Here is a 23,695-nt window from a genome sequence, read left to right on the forward strand (position 1 = left end):
AAGACCTTCCACCATTCTTGTAGCCCGTCTTTGGACCCGTTCAATTTTGTCAATATCTTTTTGTAGGTGAGGTCTCCAGAACTGAACACAGTACTCCAAATGTGGTCTCACCAGCGCTCTGTATAAGGGGATCACAATCTCCCTCTTCCTGCTTGTTATACCTCTAGCTATGCAGCCAAGCATCCTACTTGCCTTTCCTACCGCCTGACCACACTGCTCACCCATTTTGAGACTTTCAGAAATCACTACCCCTAAATCCTTCTCTTCTGAAGTTTTTGCTAACACAGAACTGCCAATGCAATACTCAGATTGAGGATTCCTTTTCCCCAAGTGCATTATTTTACATTTGGAAACATTAAACTGCAGTTTCCATTGCTTTGACCATTTATCTAGTAAAGCTAAATCATTTACCATATTACAGACCCCTCCAGGAATATCAACCCTATTGCACACTTTAGAGTCATCGGCAAATAGGCAAACCTTCCCTACCAGACCTTCCCCTATGTCACTCACAAACATATTAAAAAGAATAGGACCCAGAACAGACCCTTGTGGCACACCGCTTGTAACCTGTCTCTGCTCAGAATACTTGCCATTAACAATAACTCTCTGATGTCTATGCTTCAGCCAGCTTGAAATCCACTGAACTATCCAGGGATTAAGTCCAATCTTCACTAATTTATCCATCAGCTCTTTATGTGGAACCGTATCCAAGGCTTTGCTGAAGTCCAGATAGGCAATATCCACGGCACCACCTTGATCCAACACCTTTGTGACATAGTCAAAGAAATCAATGAGATTAGTCTGACATGATTTGCCTTCAGTAAAGCCATGCTGATTTGGGTCCAATAAGTTATTGTTTTTTAGGTGCTGATTTATCCTCTTTTTGAGTAGAGTCTCCATCATTTTAACTACAACTGATGTCAAGCTAACTGGCCTGTAGTTACCAGCTTCTTCTATACTGCCCTTCTTGTGGATAGGCACAACACTGGCCATTCTCCAATCCTCAGGAACATCTCCTGTTAACAGGGATTGGTTAAACAAATCAGTAAGGGGGGTAGCAATGACAGATCTGAGTTCTTTAAGAACTCTGGGGTGGATGCCATCTGGACCCATTGCCTTATTTATCTTTAATCGTTCAAGTTCTTCTAAGACATCGGCTTCTAAGATCACTGGAGCTGAATCAGTACAGCTGGAAGCAATGCTATATCCCCCTATAGTATTATTTTGTAAGGTGTCTTTTGAGAAAACTGAACAGAAGTAGCTATTGAAATGGTCAGCGATCTCCTTATTCCCATCAATGCATGTATTATTCCCGGTACTAAGCTTCGTGATGCTGCAGTTTTTCTTCTTCCTATCACTAATATATCTGAAGAAGGTTTTATCCCCCTTCTTTACAGATTTTGCAATTTCTTCCTCTTTTGAGGCTTTAGCAGCATATATTATCTGTTTCGCCTCCTTCTGTCTCATTTTATACACCTCCCTATCAGCTATACTTCCAGACTCTTTATACCTCCTATAGGCAGCCTTTTTTTCATTGACTATAGCGCTTACATCATTGCTAAACCATAGCGGTTTCTTCTTCCTTTTACCTTTAGTTATTTGCTTTACATAAAGTCTTGTGGCTTTTAAGATGGCCTTTTTTAATACAGTCCACTGGGTGCTCGCTCCTGCCATTTTATCCCTCCCCTTTAATTCATTATTTAAATATTCCCCCATTGCATTAAAATTTGTTTTTCTGAAATCTAATACTTTGGTTGCAGTGTAGGATTGCTCACAATCAGTTTTTACATCAAACCACAAACATAGATGGTCACTGCAACCTAAATTTTCTCCCACCTTGACCTCTGAAACCCAATTCCCATTTGTAAAAACTAAATCTAGAATATTCTCCCCTCTAGTTGGTGTCTTAACTAGCTGTGCCAGAGCTGCTCCTGTAACAGCCTCTACTATATTCTTACTTTTGCATGTAAGGGCACTGGGGATATTCCAGTCAACATCAGGCATGTTGAAATCACCCATAACCACAACATCATGTTGTCATGTTCCTCAGATTGCCCTGGAGGCCTATAGATCACCCCAATTCTAATGACAGAACCGTCTTTATTTTGCATGCAAATCCAGAGGGTCTCCAGATCTTTACATGTATTTTGAATTAGTATTGTTTTTAGACTTTCTTTAACATAAATGGCTACTCCACCTCCCCTTCTCTCTATTCTATCCTTCCTATACAGTGTATATCCTGGTATGGATATTTCCCATTCATTAGAATCCTTAAACCATGTCTCAGTTATGGCAACCAGATCCAAATTATCTCTAGATATTATGGCCATTAACTCACAGAGCTTGTTGCTCAAGCTTCGAGCATTCGTGCACATTACCCGAAGAACATTATTTTCCTTATTAGTTTGTCCCTTATCATCAACAACTACATCTATTTTATTTACAGCTCCCTTTTCATAAGCTTCCAGAAACTGATTTATCCTCATTGGTCGGGGACAGAACTCATCCACATCTGGTGCATCTCTGTCCCCTTTACCTAGTTTAAATGCCTGTCCAAAAAAGTTCTGAATTCCTCACCGAGCACCTGGGTACCTCTGTATGATGGATGCAAACCATCCCTCTTAAACAACTCCCTATTAGACCACCTACTGACATTATGACTTACATAGCCAAAGCCTTCAGCTTTACACCACTGCCTTAACCACATATTAAACTCTCTGATACAAGTTGTTTTATCCTCCTGGCCACAAACCGGTAACACCTCTGAGAAAGTCACTGAATCAGTTATTTTACCCAGCTCCACACTTAGACATTTAAAATCTCTTTTTACTACATTAACATTTCTCTGGGACAAATCATTTGTGCCAAGATGCACCACCACATCAACGTTATTACCTTTACTCACAGCCTTGATAATGTTTGTAATCCGCCTCCTGTCCCTGCGGGCAGTGGCTCCTGGGAGACACCTCATCACCTTCATCCTTCCTCTGTCCCAAATCAACACCTCTAACAATCGAGTCACCCACAAGAAAATGTGTCCTCTTTTTATTTCTACTAACTGGACTTGGTTTGGTGTCACTATGCACCTCGTTTACAACAACTTCTCCTTTGAACATCCCCTCATTCTCCGCCTGAGGGGCCTTGCTAATACCTTCAACATCCTTACTATTTAAATCCGCAAGAACATTATAGGAATTAGATACAGAGAGACCAAAATTGCTATGTTTTTGCTCAACTGCACGTAATCTTCCTGAACCAACGGTTGTCCACACAGCCCTCCTCCTCAGGGGGCGCTGTGGAAGTGGAGGCTGCACACTTGGCTGCATTACAGCACGTGGCTGGGACAATCTTTCCACTTCTGCCTGCAAGCTACAAACTAAGGACTGCAATCTAGAGATCTCGCCATCTAACCTAGATGTCCTTATGCAAAGAGGGCAGCACCCCAAGTTCCACAAGGTACTACGGAACACAATAGCCAGACAAGTGTTACACTGCACCAAGCCAATCATCTTAATAATGTATTGAAATACAGGTACTTAGCAAGAAAATCAACCCATATTGCTACCAAACTTTGCTGATTTTGGTTTATAGTTATATAATTCGCGCGCCGCCAGGCGCGCGGGCCACTATTTTTCTTTCCTCTTCCTCTGCGTTCAGAAAGTGCAGTTTAAAATGGCTTTTCTGACCCTTTTATACTTCCCAGTCTATTCCCCTCCTCCCTGAATTCAAAAACACAATCAGCCAATGAAATTTCCCCTTACAGCCAGCTATATATCCTCCTCCTTGAATCCATAGAGAAGAGAGAAAAATCGAATCAAAACAACCAAAAAAAAATTATAAGAATATAAAAATAAGATATGCCATCCAGAATTAACTCCAAGCAATTATAATCTCAGTAATCTCAATAAAATTCCGTTATAAAAAGGTGATTTCAATCCATAAGGTCAGATATTCAATTCATTTAGTCATTTTACTTTATCTAGTCAGGTAGTTATCCAATCAGTCATTAATTGTCAGGAAAAAATATGATTTTAAGCAACAAGGGCACCACACTATCTTAAAATTATAAAGAAATTGTAATAGGAAAAAGATTATACTGTTGGATTTAACAAAGGCAAGTAGTTCCGGCTAAGCTTCTCCTCCGCGTATGGATATCACTTACAGTTTGTTTATTTTCTTCTGTTTGTGTTCGCCTTCAAAGTCCTTTTTTTAAAAAAGAAAAATTCCACTGATCCAAAAGACTCCGTGTGGTGCTGTAAATCTTCCTTATCTGCTGATCTGCCGGTTTGTAGACTTCTTATTCTTTCTTTTAACTTCCGCTGTCTACGATCGCTATGGCTGCGCCCAGACGGCCGTCTAGTTGCATCTCTTCATTCCTGTAGCTGCGGGGCTGTCCCTAACCCCCGGGATCGCGGCGATCCGTCCCGGAGGGTCCAGGAGACCCCCTGTCCTGGGCCGACCCCGTCCGGGTGTCGGCACAACGCAACGCGGAGTCCTACAGGGTGAAATGAAGGCCACGGAGCCGAAGCTTGGCTTCCGCACCTCCGGCGTGATCGAGCTCCACCCTGATCTATACATTCTTTTTGGTTCTTATTTTAACTGTATTAATATGTTGCTCTTTTTTTGTATGGTGGCCTATATGGTCTCAATTTTATTGTCTATTTTTGAGATGTCTGATTTTAACTCCTTATGATTTTATGTAATTATTTCTTGAGGTTTGAGCATTGTCTCTTGTACAGTGTTCAATATGATGCTCATATTCTGTAGTACAGATGTGCACCCTTCTCAATTGTTAACATCTCATCTATTTTTCTCTGGCTAGCAGGTGAAGCTACCCCTGCAGCTGTAGTAGACACTGGTTTCTCCTCCTTCCTTTACTGGCATAGATATTGTATTACTTGTCATTTCTATCAGTATTTGAATTTGTTGTTCTACTATCTTATAAATCTTATTGTAAATTATGACATAGCACTTTAATATTTTTCCAGTGTTTACTTAAGAGTCAGTTCAAACAATTCTTAATACTGTTATATATATGGTAATAACAATCTAAGTCTTTTAAATATATATATATAGCATGAGGTATAAATATAAATAGCATAAAATATATCAATCATCTATCTATGTAATCTTAACAAATGTAAATATAAATATAGTCAATATATAATCAATAAAATCAATATAAATTACTATGTATATTTAAGTTAATTATAAGATATATTATAAAATATATTATATAGCTATAATATCAATTTTCTTATAGATATATATTATGTATCACTCTATTGTGTTCAAGACTTCTTTTACCTCCCTCTTTTTTCTTTGAATATATTGATAATTCATAAACTATAAAATTATACAATCAATACAAATAATAGAGGGTATTTGATATATATGCAATAAGAAGAAAAAACAGCAGATAGCAAAATTATTCCTTAGGTCACAAGTGAGGAGAAAAGACAAAAGGGGAAAGGCTTGTCAAAAAGAGGAGATGTAGGAGAGAAGGAAAGTAAAAAGAAAAGACCATAATAGAAGAAGGTTCTCTCTATGCCAATATCAACACCAGTACATATTAATTAGGACTCAGCTATCCAGTTTTTATTTAAATATCTTGATTTCTTTGGATTCTGCACTTGGATATTCCCCTACTTATTATCAATGAGAGTCACTCCATCCAGAATCTGCACAGGAAGATATACACAATTTCTTCTATGGTTTACTTCTCAGTAAAGATCTGTGTTTCCTAACCTTGGCTAGTTTAAAACAAACAACATGGGAGAGGGGTTATACTCACCTACTACTCAAATTTATAACAAGAGATCAGCAGGATCATCATCATTTTAAAAGCCTTCTAAAGTTTCCCTTTTTAAAATAGTGTATAAAACATTGTAGCCTACATGGTGGGGAGTGATCGCACACATTTTCATTGATTTCTATCATATCATATTTGCTTTCCAGAATAAAAATATTTATTTCCCCCTTTTATGTTAAGGAAGCAAAAAGTGATTATAATACTATTCTTAAATGTGGAGTAATGTGAGGTAAATAATTGTAGGAATCGAAGACAGAGAGACATGATTTCTTGAGCAAAGCTTGTCCAAGTTAGGACGAAATTTCTCTGAGCTGAACAGCCTCCATGTTCAGAAGCTTGCATTTATTTTTATAACAAATTTCTTGTGCATACAAGTGCAAAATATCAATTTGACTAACTTTAGTAACAATGCAAAATGGTTAATGTATACAGACAAATCATATTGAGGTGTAATTTCTAACTAAACAGAAGAATGTCTAATTAACTTTTTACCTTAAACAAACAGAATAATGTTTAATTCTCTTAGATAAACAGAAGCTCAGTAAATAATATTTTCCTTAAGCTGAGTAAATAAACAGGATGGAGTCAAAATTAGCCAAAGACAGGCATTCCACATTCTTTGACAAATATTGATAATCAGCCTACATATAATCCCTTTTGCAGGCATGAAAAACTAAATATGTGGTACCTCTTGTCCTTCCTGATTTCTGTTGGGGAGATCAACCAAAATTCGCTGATTTTACCTAACATCTCTGTGGGCTACGATCTCCATGACAGTCATTTCAATGCAAAAATGAATGCTGAAGCCATGGTGGATCGCGTTTCTGCTGGGGAGGCAAATATTCCAAACTACAAATGTGGAAGACAGAAAAATCCCCTGGCTGTCCTTGAAGGGACCGATTCTGACCTCTCCCAATATATAGCAACCATGCTGGACATCTATAAAATCCCACAGGTAAGCATAAAATGATAGGGATTCAAGAATTTATATGGCTGATATCCTAATTTTTCTAATGCAAGAATGTTGATTTCATCAGGAGAACATTCTATCAGAATAAAAAATGACACATAACTAATCAATATATTAAACTATGTATTAACATTGAAGGTATAGAAATATACAGTGGAAAATAGTTGATATTTTATTTTATTTTATTTTATTTATTCATTCATTTGTCCAATACACAAATACATAGGAATAAAAATAGACATGTAGTAATATATATAAGGGTAAAAGTGAACTTAGAGGAGAGGATATATGAAAGAAAGAAAATATATATGATAAGTGAGAGAAAGGAAAGGCGAAAGGCACACCAGTGCACTTATGTACGCCCCTTACTGGCCTCTTAGGAACCTGGAGAGGTCAATCGTGGAGAGTCTAAGGGAGAAATGTTGGGGGTTTGGGGTTGACACAACTGAGTCCGGTAATGAGTTCCACGCTTTGATAACTCGATTGTTGAAATCATATTTTTTACAGTCAAATTTGGAGTGGTTCGTATTAAGTTTGAATCTGTTACGTGCTCTTGTGTTGTTGTGGTTGAAGCTGAAGTAGTCATTGACTGGTAGGACGTTGCAGCATATGATCTTGTGGGCAATAATCAAATCATGTTTTAGGCCCCGTAGTTCTAGGCTTTCTAGGCCCATGATTCTTAGTCTATTTTCGTAGGATATTCTGTTTCGAGTGGAGGAGTGAAGGGCTCTTCTGGTGAAATATCTTTGGACATTTTCAAGGGTGTTGATGTCTGAGATGTGGTATGGGTTCCAGACAGATGAGCAGTAGTCTAGGATGGGTCTGGCAAAAGTTTTGTAGGCTCTTGTGAATAGTGTGAGATTGCCTGAGCAGAAGCTGCATAGGATCAGGTTAACAACTCTAGAAGCTTTTTTGGCGATATTGTTGCAGTGGGCTTTAGCACTTAGGTCATTCGATATTAGTATTCCAAGGTCTTTTACTGAGTGTGGGTTGGCAGTGAGAGATTGTTTATTCAGTTCGTATGCGTGGTTTGGATTCTATTTGCTGATGTGTAGGGTAGAGCATTTGTTGGTTGATATTTGAAGTTGCCAGATGTTAGACCAGTCTGAGACAAAGTCCAGGTCTTTTTTGAGAGTGAGTGTGTCGTCAGTGGTGTTGAAACGTTTCACATCATCGGCAAAAAGAACACAGTTGCTTTCGATATGGTCACAGAGGTCATTGATGTAGAGAATGAAGAGAGTAGGACCTAGCACGCTTCCCTGGGGAACACCACTTATGACAGGGACGGGGTGGAGATGGCGCTACCAATTTTGACAATTTGTTGCCTGTTTGACAGGAATGCAGTAATCCAGTTGTGGAGGAATCCTGAGATGCCATAGGATTTGAGTTTTAGGAGTAGTTTGTCATGGACCACTGAGTCGAAGGCTTTGCAAAAGTCTATATAAATTGCATCAATGGATTTTCCTTGGTCGAGGTGGGTAGTCCAAATGTTTTTGCAGTGAAGTAGTTGTAGGTTGCAGGATAATTTCTTTCTGTATCCAAATTGTTTGTTTGAGAGTAGGTTATTAGATTCTAAGTAGAGGGTGATTGATCGATTTATAATTGATTATATGATTTTACAAGGGATGCAACAGTGAGATATTGGTCTGTAGTTGTCCACTAGTGAAGGGTCTCCTTTTTTGAAAATGGGAATGACTACTGCTTTTGACCACAGCTTGGGGAGCGTGCTGGTCCTGAAGAATTTTTGGAAGATAATGCTTAGGGGTTCAGCAAGAGCTAAATAATAATCTAAATAATAAATAAATAAATAAATAAATAAATAAATAAATAAATAAATAAATAAATAAATAAAGAAAGAAAGAAAGAAAGAAAGAAAGAAAGAGCAGAAGAAAGTTTCCTTAGGAAGTATGCACAGAGACCTTCTGGTCTGGCAGATAGGGAAGGTTTGAGGTCATGGATTGCTTTTTCTATGCGATCTACAGTGAAGATGATTTGGGTTAGGTTTTTTAGTGGGTTTGAGGTGCCATTTGCGAAGATGGGGGAAAAGCCATTGCTGTTAACAAAAATAGAGCCAAAAAAAGAGTTGAAGAGGTTGGCTTTGGATGGGTCATCATGGTATTCCTTGTTATTGGGTCCTACAAGTGGTGGAATAGGTCTGGAGTCATTGAGTTTGTTGTTGACGAAGTTATAGAAAGCTCGGTTAGACTTGTTGCGAAGGAGACTTTCCTCTTGTTTATTACTTATTATTTATTACTTAGATTTGTATGCCGCCCCTCTCCGAAGACTCGGGGCGGCTCACAACACGTGGAAACAAATCATAAATAATCTGACAAATTTAAAATATTTAAAGATTTAAAAAGACCCCATATACTAACAGACATACACACAAGCATAGCATATATAAATTAAACATGCCCAGGGGGAGATGTTTCAGTTCCCTCATGCCTGACGGCAAAGGTGGGTTTTAAGGAGTTTACGGAAGGCAGGAAGAGTAGGGGCAGTTCTAATCTCCGGGGGGAGTTGGTTCCAGAGGGCCGGTGCCGCCACAGAGAAGGCTCTTCCCCTGGGGCCCGCCAACCGACATTGTTTAGTTGACGGGACCCGGAGAAAGCCGACTCTGTGGGACCTAATCGGTCGCTGGGATTCGTGCGGCAGGAGGCGGTCTCGGAGATATTCTGGTCCAATGCCATGAAGGGCTTTAAAGGTCATAACCAACACTTTGAATTGTGACCAGAAACTGATCGGCAGCCAATGCAGACTGCGGAGTGATGGTGAAACATGGGCATACCTAGGTAAGCCCATGACTGCTCTCGCAGCTGCATTCTGCACGATCTGAAGTTTCCGAACACTTTTCAAAGGTAGCCCCATGTAGAGAGCATTACAGTAGTCGAACCTCGAGGTGATGAGGGCATGAGTGACTGTGAGTAATGAGTCCCGGTCCAGATAGGGCCGCAACTGGTGCACCAGGCGAACCTGGGCAAACGCCCCCCTCGCCACAGCTGAGAGATGTTTTTCTAATGTGAGCTGTGGATCGAGGAGGACGCCCAAGTTGCAGACCTTCTCTGAGGGGGTCAATAATTCCCCCCCCCCGGGTGATGGACGGACAGATGGGATTGTCCTTGGGAGGCAAAACCCACAGCCACTCCGTCTTATCCGGGTTGATATTGAGTCTGTTGACACCCATCCAGGCCCCAACAGCCTCCAGGCACCGGCACATCACTTCCGCCACTTCGTTGACTGGGCATGGGGTGGAGATGTAAAGCTGGGTATCATCCGCATATTGATGATACCTCACCCCATGTCCTTGGAAGATCTCGCCCAGCGGTTTCATGTAGATGTTGAATAGCAGGGGGGAGAGGACCGACCCCTGAGGCACCCCACAAGGGAGAAACCTAGGAGTCGACCTCTGACCCCCCACTAACACTGACTGCGACCGGCCAGAGAGGTAGGAGGAGAACCACTGAAGAACAGTGCCTCCCACCCCCAACCCCTCCAGCCGGTGCAGAAGGATACCATGGTCGATGGTATCGAAAGCCGCTGAGAGGTCAAGGAGCACCAGGACAGAGGATAAACCCCTGTCCCGGGCCCGCCAGAGATCATCCATCAACGCGACCAAAGCAGTTTCTGTGCTGTAACCGGGCCTGAAACCCGACTGCTGGGGACCTAGATAATCGGCTTCTTCCAAGGACCGCTGGAGCTGGAGTGCCACCACCTTCTCGACAACCTTCCCCATAAAGGGAAGGTTGGAGACTGGACGATAGTTGTTAAGCACGGCTGGGTCCAGGGAGGGCTTCTTGAGGAGGGGGCGCACGAGCGCTTCTTTATAGAGTGATGGAAAAACTCCACTCCCCAAGGAAGCGTTGGTAATCTCCTGGGCCCAGCTCCGTGTCACCTCCCTGCTGGCCGAAACCAACGAGGAGGGACACGGATCCAGTAAACAGGTGGCGGAACTCACAGCTCCGATGGCCTTGTCCACTTCATCAGGTGTCACCAGATCAAACTCTTCCCAGACAGGTGGACAAGTACGTGCCCCAGTCACCTCGACTGACTCGTTGTCAGTCGACTCTGTTTTACAATTGGAGTCGAGGTCGGCCTGGATCTGAGCGACTTTATCAGCGAAAAACGTGTTAAAATCCTCGGCACTACTCTGCAAGGGCTCCCCAACTCCCCCCTGGTTAAGAAGGGAGCAGGTCACCCTAAACAGAGCGGCCGGGTGGGATTCCGCTGATGCAATCAAGGCGGCATGGTACGCGCATCTTGCCGCCTTGAGCGCCACTTTGTAAGTCTTAATAAAAGCTCTTACAAGTGTTCGATCGGATTCAGACCTACTCTTCCTCCATCGCTTCTCTAGACATCTCTTTTGGCGTTTCAACTCCCGGAGCTCCTCGTTGAACCATGGGGCTCTACGGGGTGTAACGCCACGGTGAGGTCGCACAGGCACAATCCAGTCAAGAGCCCCCGCCGCAGCCCTGTTCCAGGCCTCCGCGAGAGACTCCGCCGAACTGTGGACGAGTGCCTCTGGAATAACCCCAAGCGCCGTCTGAAAGCCCTCTGGGTCCATCAGGCGTCTGGGGCGGAACATCTTCATTGGTTCCGCCTCCCTGCGGGGGAGGATTGGAGTCAGGAAGTCAAGCCGTAGTAGAAAATGGTCTGACCATGACAAAGGCAATACTTCTAAGCCCCTTAGTCTCAGACCATTACTCAGTTGCTCGGAAAGGAATACCATGTCAGGTGCGTGCCCTCCCTCGTGAGTCGGACCCTGTACTACTTGAGTCAGGTCCACGGCTGTCATGGTGGCCATGAACTCCTGTGCCAACCCAGAGGTTTCGCCGAGTGACGGCAGGTTGAAGTCCGCCAGGACAATGAGTCCGGGGAACTCCACCGCCAACCCGGCTACCTCCTCGAGTAGCACAGGCAGGGCTTTTGACACGCAGCTGGGAGGCAGGTACGTGAGAAATAAGCCCACCTGAACCCCTAAGTCCAACTTCATCAAGAGAGACTCGCAACCCGCAATTTCCGGAGCAATGAGTCTACGCAGGCAAAGACTCTCCCTGGCTACAATAACCACTCCTCCCCCCCTTCCCTGGGGTCGAGGTTGATGCCATATCTGAAACCCGGCTGGGCAGATTTCAGAGAGAGGAACACCTCCCTCCGGGCCCAGCCAGGTTTCAGTAATACATGCCAGGTCGGCCTCCTCATCCAGGATCAAATCCCGGATGAGGAGAGCTTTATTTACTACCGACCTTTATTTACTACCTTGTTTGCAGTGATAGTTGAGGCATTCTGCTTTTATTCATTCATTTTATTCATTTTATTCATTGGCATGAGCTTTTGTAGTGGACTTTAAAGTTGGTTACTGGGCTTTTTTTGTTTCTACGCCAGAGGGATCTTTTTTTGGTTTGTAGTTTCTTTATTGAGACAGGTATGTTATTTTTTCGTTTACCTCTGGAAGAAGTGAGTGGCACATGTAGTTCTATAAGCCTTTTGATTTGGAGTAAGAATATATTGTAGAGATCATCAGTGGTGATGCAGTTAGAGAACAAGGATTGCCAGTTAAAGATTGAGAGATTGACATCTATGAGATCATAGTTGGCTTTCCTAAAATTGTGCTTAGGAGCCACGTTATTCTGGTGAGTGTTTAGATGATGTAGGTTGAGGTTGAAGTTGATTGTACTGTGGTCGCTGTTGGAGAAGGGTTCTTTTGTGTGCAGTCCATAGATAGCACTTTTGCTGTTGCAGAATATGAGGTCGAGACAGTTGTTGAGTCTGGTGTTGTTTGATACTAATTGTTCCAGTCCTAGGCTGGTGATGGCGTTATAGATGGTGGTATGTATAGGTTCAGTGGAGCATTCGTTTAGTAACCAGTTGATGTGTGGTAGGTTGAGATCACCAAGGAAGATAATGGGATGGGGGCAGGAGGTTGCCCAAGTTAGGAGGGAGGTTAGTTTAGTTGCATGGGTAATGTCGTAGTTTGGAGCTCTGTAGCACAGTAGGAAACGTAGTGTAGTGTTGAGGGAAATGTCACAAACTAGGCTTTCAGGGAGGATAAGATCATGTGCAACTTGAATGTTTTTTAGATTGAGTGAGCTTTTGCAGAATATGGCTACACCACCCGCTCTGCGGGATTCACGGTCAGACCGGAAGACCAGGTAGTTACTTTGTGTGATGAAGGAGTCAGGATAGGAAGAATTCAGCCATGTTTCACAAACAAAGATTAAGTCAAATAAGTTGGTGTCAAGTAGGATGAGGAATTCAGACAACTTGTTGATTATACTTCTTGCATTGATTAGTTTACATTTGAGATTGATTTTGTGATCAGGGGTGAGACTGGATTGGATTGAGTTGAGTTGAAATTGGATTGAAATGAGGTAGTAAGAGGCGCACTATCCTATTCATTGCTTGAAGTGCTGGGGGGGTCCATTTGTAGATGAGGGGTGATGGGTGGAGAAGTGTGGGATGGTTGAGGAGGGACAGTGGGTTTGGAGATGAAGGGAGGGTTATGAGTTTTGGTCCTAATACAATCAGAGCGGTAGTCAATGTAGAGGTTAGTTTCACCTTGGTCACAACGTCTCTGGAGTTCGGCCCATAGTTCCCGAGAGCGGATGTGTTGGAGTAGTGTTAGGTCTGGTCTGGATCTGAGTTTGTTGTATTTTGCGTTATTTCTGGCGATGGAGTTCATGGTCTTAACGAACTGTTGTTTGGTAGTTTCATTTTTGCAGACTATTCTGCACAACTGGGGAGCCATTGATCCATCACTGTACTTTAGTACAGGGCCGCTTCTAGAAACCTCTAAGATATCATCAGGGGCAATTGATTGAGGATGATGGTTGTGGATGATACTATGAATATTTAATAGATCGGTTTCCCCATTTTCCTCTAGGCCAAAAAGTACGGCGTTATGGCGTTTTTGTTCCTGTTCCATGGCATCTTGCACCAGGGTGGAGATGTCAGTAGTAGGGTTTGGAGACATAGGTTTTGGAGGCCTGGACTGGGTGTTGAGAGGTGGTGGCGGGGTGGCGCAAGACACTTGTTTTGGAGTTTTAGTGTTTATCAGTTCTTGGATGTTTTTTTCAATGGCGGTGATCCACGGTTCAATGCTTTCAGTGTATGATTGTTGGGATTTAGAGACTGCAGTGAAGATTACATCAGAGAAATTGTCAAAGGGGTCTGGTTTGGGAGTACAGGATGGGCAGAAGTAGTAGAATGAGGGATTGTCTTGGAGAAAAGTATATATAAACTATTCTTTCTTACAGTCTATTAGGGTGCAAGGAATTATTATCTTCCACAAAGCATCTTCCTTAACATAGGTGGAATCCTTCTTCCTCATTTATGGCCATTATTTTCCCATTATAAATATGAGTAATAAAATACAAAAATCTGGTTATTACCAATTGTTTCCATTTTTCTGCAGATCTCTTATGCATTTGTTTCTGATGATATGGATGATAAAATACGTTTTCCTTTTTTCTACTGGATGCTTCCAAAAGAAAGAATCCAATACATGGGGATCGTTAAAGTGATTCAGTATTTTGGATGGACATCAGTGGCTCTTGTGGCTTCCCAAACTGACAACGGAGAAATGTTCATGAAAAATTTAATTCCTTTACTCCTACAGAATAACATTTGTTCTCTTTTCTCACAAAGTTTATCAGGGTTCAGTATGAATCTGTTTAAGCTCCGAGCTGATTTATTCTTGAAATGGTGGCAAGTCAATGTGTTAATTTACTATGCAGAATCTATGTTGCAAAGTCAGTATTTCTATGGAATATATATGATAGAGAAACTATTCCAACACTTTTTAAAACCTTCTTCAGGAAAAATCTGGATATTAACAGCCATGTGGGATCTCACTTTGAATTTTAGGTATGCCATCTTCCAATATGTGGACAGTATTTTCTCCCTCTCCATACAGACCAAGAACTGGATAAAATATGAGAATGTTAAACCCCTTTCCCTTTTAACCGAAGAGTTTGCCAGCAAAGCTTTTTCATGTTCATTTCAAAAGCATCCCTTGGCTGTTAAAGGCTGGGTTAGGTGCAAGGAGAAACAACACCTGGAAATTTTAGCACAGGAGGATATTGAAGAAATCCTTTCTCTGAACAGCCATCACATTTACAACTCCTTTTATGCTCTGGCACGAGTGCTAAGTATTGCCTATGTCTCCAGATCCAAGTGGAGAACACGGAAGGAAAGCAGAAAATCCTTGGACCTAGAAAAGTTGCAACCTTGGCAGGTATAAAGCCTTAGTAAAACCATACTTATATACTGCATGCAACTATATAAAAAATATGTAGTAAATCTGGAAAAAGAGAAGAGTAACAAGGATGATGAGGGGGGATGGAGGCAGGGTTGGCCTACTAGCTGGAACACCTAATCGGGCTCACCTCCATGGTTCTGGAGCTTCTGTGAATTTCAGCAGAGTTATACTGCTGCTCCCATGCAAAGAGCAAAATTGTGGATGGAGACCCAGGTTCGTCCATGTTCCGGCAAGACTTTTTACTTCCGCACATGCACATGTTTTTCCCCTATCAATTATGATTCGAAAATTATGCAAACTATCACAAAAAGGTATATTGAGATACTCACGGTTGTAATAAATGTTGGGCTTATTTAGATTTACTGATATTGCTTTTGGGCAGTCAAGATAGTTTTCTGAACAAAATTGTAGATAATCTTTCTCAGACAGGTCTCTTAAAACAGAATTCTTATAAAATTGAACATTAAGTAATATGCTAATTTACATTTACATACTTTAAACTGGAAGAATCAGCAAACGTATGATACTTTAGTGACTAGACCAATATTTAGCCAGTTATTTAGTATATTCAATTACTGGTTGGCATTTATAGCCAAAGAAACATGCAAACAATTGTAGCCTCCCATTAAAATGAACCCTTTTGTTACTATTGCAGCTTCATCTATTTCTTCAAGCACCCCAGTTTCACAACAAGGTCATGGATGGGGTGTATCTGGACAAGAATGGAGAACTGACAGCTGACTTTGACCTTATAAACTGGCTAAAGTTTCCCAACAGGTCTCTAGTCAGAGTGAAATTTGGAAGTTTTGCAAGACAGAGAACTCAGGAACCCAAGTTTATCATTGACCAGGATGCCATTATTTGGCCAAAATGGTTTAACAAGGTGTGGGGAATTTTTTAAAAACTTTTATTTTATTCATTATTTATTTTATTTATTTATTATAGTTGAAAGGGACCTTGCAGGTCATCAAGTCCAACCCCTGCTTAAGCAGGAAATCCTACAGCACCCTAGCCAAATGACAGTCCAATCTCATCTTGAAAATGTCCAAAGTTGGGGAGTTCACAACCTACGCTGGCAGGCTGTTCCACTGGTTGATCGCTCTGACCATCAGGAAGTTCTTCCTTATTTCTAGGTTGAATCTCTCCTTGGTCATCTGCCAACCGTTGTTCCTTGTCTGGCCCTCTGGTGCCCTGGAAAACAGTGTGACCCCCTCCTCTCTGTGGCAACCCCTCAAGTACTTGTAGACTGCTATCATGTCCCCCCTGGCCCTTCTTTTCTCTAGTCTATCCATGCCCAATTCCAGCCATCTCTCTTCATAAGTCTTGGTTTCTAGTCCCCTAATCATTTTGGTTGCTCTTTTCTGCACCTTCTCCAGAGTTTCTATGTCTCTTTTGAAGTGTGGTGACCAGGACTGAATGCAGTACTCCAGATGGGATCTGACCAGGGAGTTATAGAGTGGTATTAATAACTCTCTGGTCTTGGAGTGTATCCCCCTGTTGATACAGCTTAGGATTGTAGTTGTTTTCATTCAGAACATTTCTATTTTGAATCAACCACCGTTCCAAAACCTATAATAGATTATTACCCATGGGTTTTTTCCAGACAGTCTATAAATTTTACAATGTTTTACAATGTCTTTGATATATAACATTTGAGTATAAAATTCCTGTTGCTAAGCAAGACAATTGTTAAATAAGGTTAAACCCATTTAAGTTAAGTGAACCACTGCAGTTATTAAGTTAGTAGCATGATTATTAAATGAATACGACTTCCCCATAGTCCTAGATTGTATCCCTCTATTAATGCAATTTAGGATTGCATCAATTTTTTTGGCTGCTACTGCACACAGTTAGCTCATGTTTAGTTGATTGTCTGCTAAGACTATACAATCCCTTTCACAGTCACTGCTATTGTGTGTGGTTTCACCCAGTTTATATATACAGGTATGGGATTGGGATTTGAACCTGGGATTCTGCTTTGTAAGGCAGTGGCCTTAGACTCTAGGCTACGGGCTCACCTCCTGTATCAGCTTGTAGCAGGGAAGGGTTATGTGTGATTTTTTTGGTCGGGTCACCCTGGTATATGAGCGAAGCCACAGGTTCAAATCCCAGTAAAGGTATGGCTACCTGATGAGGGCAAATAAGCCCGAAATAAATCTATAGTAATCTCTCTTCCTTTTCATTATCAGCAAAAATATATTACACTTATAGATTATAGTTGTTGGCTATAAAAAGCTTATTTGCCTTGGAATATGGCCCGTAGTGGGGCCAAGAGGCAAAATGGAAGCTCTCTCGCGGAGGCCTGGAACAGGGCTGCGGCGGGGGCTCTTGACCGGATTGCGCCTTTGCGACCTCTCCGTGGAGCTAGACCCCGTAGAGCCCCATGGTTCAACGAGGAGCTCCGGGAGTTGAAACGCCAAAAGAGACGTCTAGAGAAGCGATGGAGGAAGAGTAGGTCTGAATCCGACTGAACACTTGTAACAGCTTTTATTAAGACTTACAAAGTGGCGCTCAAGGCGGCAAGATGCGCGTATCATGCCGCCTTGATTGCATCAGCGGAATCCCACCCGGCCGCTCTGTTTAGGGTGACCCGCTCCCTTCTTAACCAGGGGGGAGTTGGGGAGCCCTTACAGAGTAGTGCCGAGGATTTTAACACGTTTTTCGCTGATAAAGTCGCTCGGATCCAGGCCGACCTCGACTCCAATTGTAAAACAGAGTCGACTGACAACGAGTCAGTCGAGGTGACTGGGGCACGTACTTGTCCACCTGTCTGGGAAGAGTTTGATTTGGTGACACCTGATGAAGTGGACAAGGCCATTGGAGCTGTGAGTTCCGCCACCTGTCTACTGGATCCGTGTCCCTCCTGGCTGGTTTCGGCCAGCAGGGAGGTGACGCGGAGCTGGGCCCAGGAGATTACCAACGCTTCCTTGGGGAGGGGAGTTTTTCCATCACTCTATAAAGAAGCGCTCGTGCGCCCCCTCCTCAAGAAGCCCTCCCTGGACCCAGCTGTGCTTAAAAACTATCATCCAGTCTCCAACCTTCCCTTTATGGGGAAGGTTGTCGAGAAGGTGGTGGCACTCCAGCTCCAGCGGTCCTTGGAAGAAGCCGATTATCAAGGCCCCGGCAGTCGGGTTTCAGGCCCGGTTACAGCACGGAAACCGCTTTGGTCGCGTTGATGGATGATCTCTGGCAGGCCCGGGACAGGGGTTTATCCTCTGTCCTGGTGCTCCTTGACCTCTCAGCGGCTTTCGATACCATCGACCATGGTATCCTTCTGCACCGGCTGGAGGGGTTGGGGGTGGGAGGCACTGTTCTTCAGTGGTTCTCCTCCTACCTCTCTGGCCGGTCGCAGTCGGTGTTAGTGGGGGGTCAGAGGTCGACTCCTAGGTCTCTCCCTTGTGGGGTGACTCAGGGGTCGGTCCTCTCCCCCCTGCTATTCAACATCTACATGAAACCGCTGGGCGAGATCATCCAAGGACATGGGGTGAGGTATCATCAATATGCGGATGATACCCAGCTTTACATCTCCACCCCATGCCCAGTCAACGAAGCGGTGGAAGTGATGTGCCGGTGCCTGGAGGCTGTTGGGGCCTGGATGGGTGTCAACAGACTCAAGCTCAACCCGGATAAGACGGAGTGGCTGTGGGTTTTGCCTCCCAAGGACAATCCCATCTGTCCGTCCATTACCCTGGGGGGGGGAATTATTGACCCCCTCAGAGAGGGTCCGCAACTTGGGCGTCCTCCTCGATCCACAGCTCACATTAGAAAAACATCTCTCAGCTGTGGCGAGGGGGGCGTTTGCCCAGGTTCGCCTGGTGCACCAGTTGCGGCCCTATCTGGACCGGGACTCATTGCTCACAGTCACTCATGCCCTCATCACCTCGAGGTTCGACTACTGTAATGCTCTCTACATGGGGCTACCTTTGAAAAGTGTTCGGAAACTTCAGATCGTGCAGAATGCAGCTGCGAGAGCAGTCATGGGCTTACCTAGGTATGCCCATGTTTCACCATCACTCCGCAGTCTGCATTGGTTGCCGATCAGTTTCCGGTCACAATTCAAAGTGTTGGCTATGACCTTTAAAGCCCTTCATGGCATTGGACCAGAATATCTCCGAGACCGCCTCCTGCCGCACGAATCCCAGCGACCGATCAGGTCCCACAGAGTGGGCCTTCTCCGGGTCCTGTCAACTAAACAATGTCGGTTGGCGGGCCCCAGGGGAAGAGCCTTCTCTGTGGCGGCACCGGCCCTCTGGAACCAACTCCCCCCGGAGATTAGAACTGCCCCTACTCTTCCTGCCTTCCGTAAACTCCTTAAAACCCACCTTTGCCGTCAGGCATGGGGGAACTGAAACATCTTCCCCTGGGCATGTTTAATTTATATATGGTATGCTTGTGTGTATGTCTGTTAGTATATGGGGTCTTTTAAATCTTTTAATTTTAAAATTGTTAGATTATTTATGATTTGTTTCCACATGTTGTGAGCCGCCCCGAGTCTTCGGAAAGGGGCGGCATACAAATCTAAGTAATAAATAAATAAATAAATAAATGCTACTGCCACATACCAGGGTGACTCGACAAAAAAAACTCAGAAGGATGGAAGACTGAGTCCACCTTGAGCTGGTTGAGAATCGAACTGATGAACTTCTCATAGTCAGCAGTCAGCAGAATTAGCATGTAATATTGCATATTAACCACTGTGCCACCACAGTTCTCGTATTCAACTCTTGTAAGTTGAGGACTAGCTGTATTGAGGCTTTCTTGGAAAAAAAGGGCTAGTTCAAATACTGTATAACCAAATAAGATCTATGAAGGAACTTCGTTTTCACCAAAGTCGGGGGCCAGGTAAGCTCTATGGAGCAGTAACCTGAAACCTCTCCTAGTCTCAGCTCCTTCCTTATTTTAGAAGGCTTTTTACAGGCTTTAATTTAAATCAGGTTTGACCAATTGCTAAACAATTCTTAGAATCTTCCCAGCTTTCCTTCTGCAATCTTTATTTTCCACAAACTTGACCGATTGCTAAACAATTCTTAGAATCTTCCCAGCTTTCCTTCCACAATCTTTATTTTCCACAAACTTGACCGATTGCTAAACAATTCTTAGAATCTTTCCACAATCTTTAAGTTTTACACTATTCCTTTACAATTCCTCTTTTTTTTTTGTATAGAGTCCGCCTCCCTCCAGATGTGTGGACAGTTGTAAGCCTGGATTTTTCAAGATGGGTCAAGAGGGGAAGCCCATTTGTTGCTATGACTGTGTACCCTGTGCAGAAGGCACATTCTCCTCTCAGGAAGGTGGGTGAGTCCAGAATGAAGCAACCCTTCAATGAAAAAGCTAACAATTCTCCATGTGAGAAGAGTTGACCTTGCTTAGTTGATTTCTGAAACATGTTGAATAGAGTAGAATGGAGTTGGAAGGGATCTTGGAGGTCTTCTAGTCCATGCCCCTGCTCAGGCAGGAGAACCTATACCACTTCAGACAAGTCACTGTCCACTCTCTTCTTAAAAGCCTCCAGTGATGAGCCTCCACCCATAACTTCTATAGGGCAAGCCATTCAAATGGTTAATTGTCTTCACTTTTAGGAAGTTTCTCCTTAATTCCAAGTTGCCTCTCTCACTGATTATCCAAAAGGTGCTTTTTCAAGAGGCAATTGGACTTTCTGTTTTTCTTTGAGGATGTTTTCCTTCCCATCCAATTGCTGAAGAAGCTTCTTGAATGAGAAGCAAAGCATTTTCAAAGAAAAAACAGAAAGTCCAGTTGCCTCTTGAAAATGCACCTTTGGGACAAACGTGATTGACAGAACCTCCATAGATACTCCTTGATTAGTTTCCATCAGATTTTATTTGTTCTGGCCTCTGGTGCTTTGAAAACTAAATTGACCCCCTTCTTCTTGGTGGCAGCCCCTCAAATACTGGAATATTGCTAGACTGTTAAAAATAAGCCATAGAAATCCAAGGACAAACATGACTCTTCCACCAGCACCAAAGAGCAGAAAAGAGTCCATAGAGTTTAATAACATTGTTCATAGTCCCTGTATTTTTCTTTGGTTTTTCTATTTCTTACCTCCTTTTGCATGTTTGGTGGTGACATAGAAAAGACTAGATTGATGGCTGAAGATGATTGGTATTCTTTTTCTCCACTTTAGATGCAGAAAATTGTGTCAGATGTCCAAATGATCAGTATCCAAATAAGGAGCAAGATCAATGTATCCCTAAGAAAATAACCTTCCTGGATTACAGTGAAAATTTGGGAATCATCCTGGATTCCCTTGCACTTTCCTTGTCCTTAGCTACTGCCTTTGTGTTAGCAATCTTTGTGAAACACAGAAAAACTCCCCTTGTCAAAGCAAACAATCAGAACCTCTCCTACATCCTCCTTGTCTCCCTTCTGCTTTCCTCCTTCACGTCCTTCCTCTTTATCGGCCAGCCAAGAAGAGCCACCTGCCTCCTCCAGCAAACGGTCTTCAGCATCGTCTTCTCAATTGCTGTGTCTTCTGTCTTGGCCAAAACTATCACAGTTGTGCTGGCCTTCCTGGCCACAAAGCCAGGAAACAGAGTGAGAAAATGGCTTGGAAAGAGCTTTACCAACTTTATCATCCTTTCTTCTTCCACTGTCCAGGTGGTCATCTGCAGCACCTGGCTGGTGGTCTCTCCCCCATATCCTGATTTTGACATGCAATCTCAACCAAGAATGATTGTTCTTCGGTGTAATGAAGGATCTCTCGCAATGTTTTATGTTGCGCTCAGCTATATGGGATTCCTGGCAACCATCTGTTTTATAGTAGCTTTCCTGGCCAGAAATCTTCCTGGAGCCTTCAATGAAGCCAAGCTTATCACCTTCAGCATGCTACTCTTCTGCAGTGTCTGGATCTCCTTTCTGCCAGCCTACCTGAGCACCAAAGGGAAGTACATGGTGGCTGTGCAGGTTTTCTCCATCTTAGCCTCCAGTGCTGGCTTGTTGGGCTGCATCTTTATGCCCAAGTGCTACATTATTTTAATAAGACCAGATCTGAATGCAAAGGAGCAGCTAATCGTTAAAATTTAAAGTAGAATAGAATGGAATAACAAAGGTGGAGGGGACCTTGGAGGTTTTATAGTTGAACCCCCTGCTTAGGCAGAAAACCCTATACCATTTCAGACAAATGGTTATCCAATCTCTTCTTTAAAATTTCCAGTATTGGAGCATTCATGACTTCTGGAGGCAAGTTATACCACTGATCAATTGTTCTAACTGTCAGAAAATTTCTCCTTAGTTCTAAGTTGCTTCTCTCCTTTGTTTAGTTTCCACCCATTGCTTCTTGTTCAACCCTCAAGTGCTTTGGAGAATAGTTTGATACCCCCTTGTTTGTGGCATCTGATTTCTTCTGTAACATTTCTTCTGAATCATAAATTGTATACATTTTATGCCTCTCCTATCCTGAAACATATTTGTAAATCTGTTGCAAATTTCCCCCCATACTCAGGGTCCCTGATTGTCTGCAATCATATTTATTAGTAAACTGTGATATCTTCCATCTTGGAAGATAGTAATTTGTAGCAGATGGCCCTAATCATTGTGTGACCTTCCTAAAATAGTGTATATTTTTTTGCTTACTTCTTCCAAAGAGTTCATAATTCCTTATTTGTTTGTTTGTTTGTTTTTATTACTGAAGTTCAGTTTTATTTCTCTTAGTCTATCTCCTTAGAAATGGAAGTAGTGATAGATTTTATTTTCCTGGGCTCCAAGATCACTCAAGAGGGGAATTGCAGCCAAGAAATTAAAAGATGTCTGCTCCTGTGGAGGAAAGCTATGATGAATCTAGACAGCATTCTAAAAAGCAGATACATCACCCCGCCAACAAAAGTGTGTATAGTCAAGGCTATTGTTTTCCTAGTTGCAATGCATGGCTGTCAAAGTTGGACCATAAAGAAGGCTGTGCACCAAAGAATTGAGGGCTTTGAACTAGGGTTTTGGAAAAGCTCCTGCAAGTCCATTGTACTGCAAGGTGATGAAATCGGTCAGTCCTAGAGGAGAGCAATCCTGACTGCTTTTCAGAAGAATAGATCCTGGGAATGAAATTCAATGGCCAACTAATGAGAAAGAAGGAATGACTTATAATGGCTGCACACACACACACACACACACACACACACACACACACCTGCAAGATAACTTTGATATCCTACATCAGAGGATAATTAGAGCTGCAGAAAAAAAATTGCTACCAACTTGCCTTCCATTGAGGACCTGTATACCGCACAAGTCAAAAAGAGGGCTGTAAACATATTTACTGACCCCTCACATCCTGGACATAAATTGTTTCAACTTCTACCCTCAAAATGACATTATAGAGCACTGCATACCAGAACAACTAGACACAAGAACAGTTTTTCCCGAACATCATCACTCTGCTGAACAAATAATTCCCTCATCTCTGTCAAACTATTTACTAAGCCTGCACTATTATTAATCTTCTCATTGTTCCCATCACCCATCTCCTCCCACAAATGACTGTCTGACTGTAACTTTGTTGCTTTTATCCTTACAATTTATATTGACTGCTTCCTAATATGATTTGATTGCTTATTTTTACCCTGGCACAATCATTAAGTGTTGTGCATAAAGATTCTTGGTAAACGTATCTTTTCTTTTATGTACACTGAGAGCATAGGCACCA

At 42.7% G+C, this 23,695-nt stretch overlaps 1 protein-coding gene across 1 annotated transcript in view; it reads left to right on the forward strand.

The window, feature by feature from the left end:
* LOC139159122 (vomeronasal type-2 receptor 26-like) overlaps window positions 1-22,083 on the forward strand; it is a 38,487-nt gene extending 16,404 nt beyond the window's left edge. The window contains exons 3-7 of the mRNA XM_070736481.1: window positions 6,479-6,770; window positions 14,197-15,018; window positions 15,698-15,927; window positions 20,209-20,333; window positions 21,185-22,083. Of these exons, the coding sequence (XP_070592582.1) occupies window positions 6,479-6,770; window positions 14,197-15,018; window positions 15,698-15,927; window positions 20,209-20,333; window positions 21,185-22,083 (2,368 nt within the window). The remainder of the gene's footprint in view (window positions 1-6,478; window positions 6,771-14,196; window positions 15,019-15,697; window positions 15,928-20,208; window positions 20,334-21,184) is intronic.
* Window positions 22,084-23,695: the final 1,612 nt, after the last annotated feature.

This window comes from Erythrolamprus reginae, chromosome 2 (assembly GCF_031021105.1).
Source record: "Erythrolamprus reginae isolate rEryReg1 chromosome 2, rEryReg1.hap1, whole genome shotgun sequence".
NCBI classification, from domain to species: Eukaryota; Metazoa; Chordata; class Lepidosauria; order Squamata; family Dipsadidae; genus Erythrolamprus; species Erythrolamprus reginae.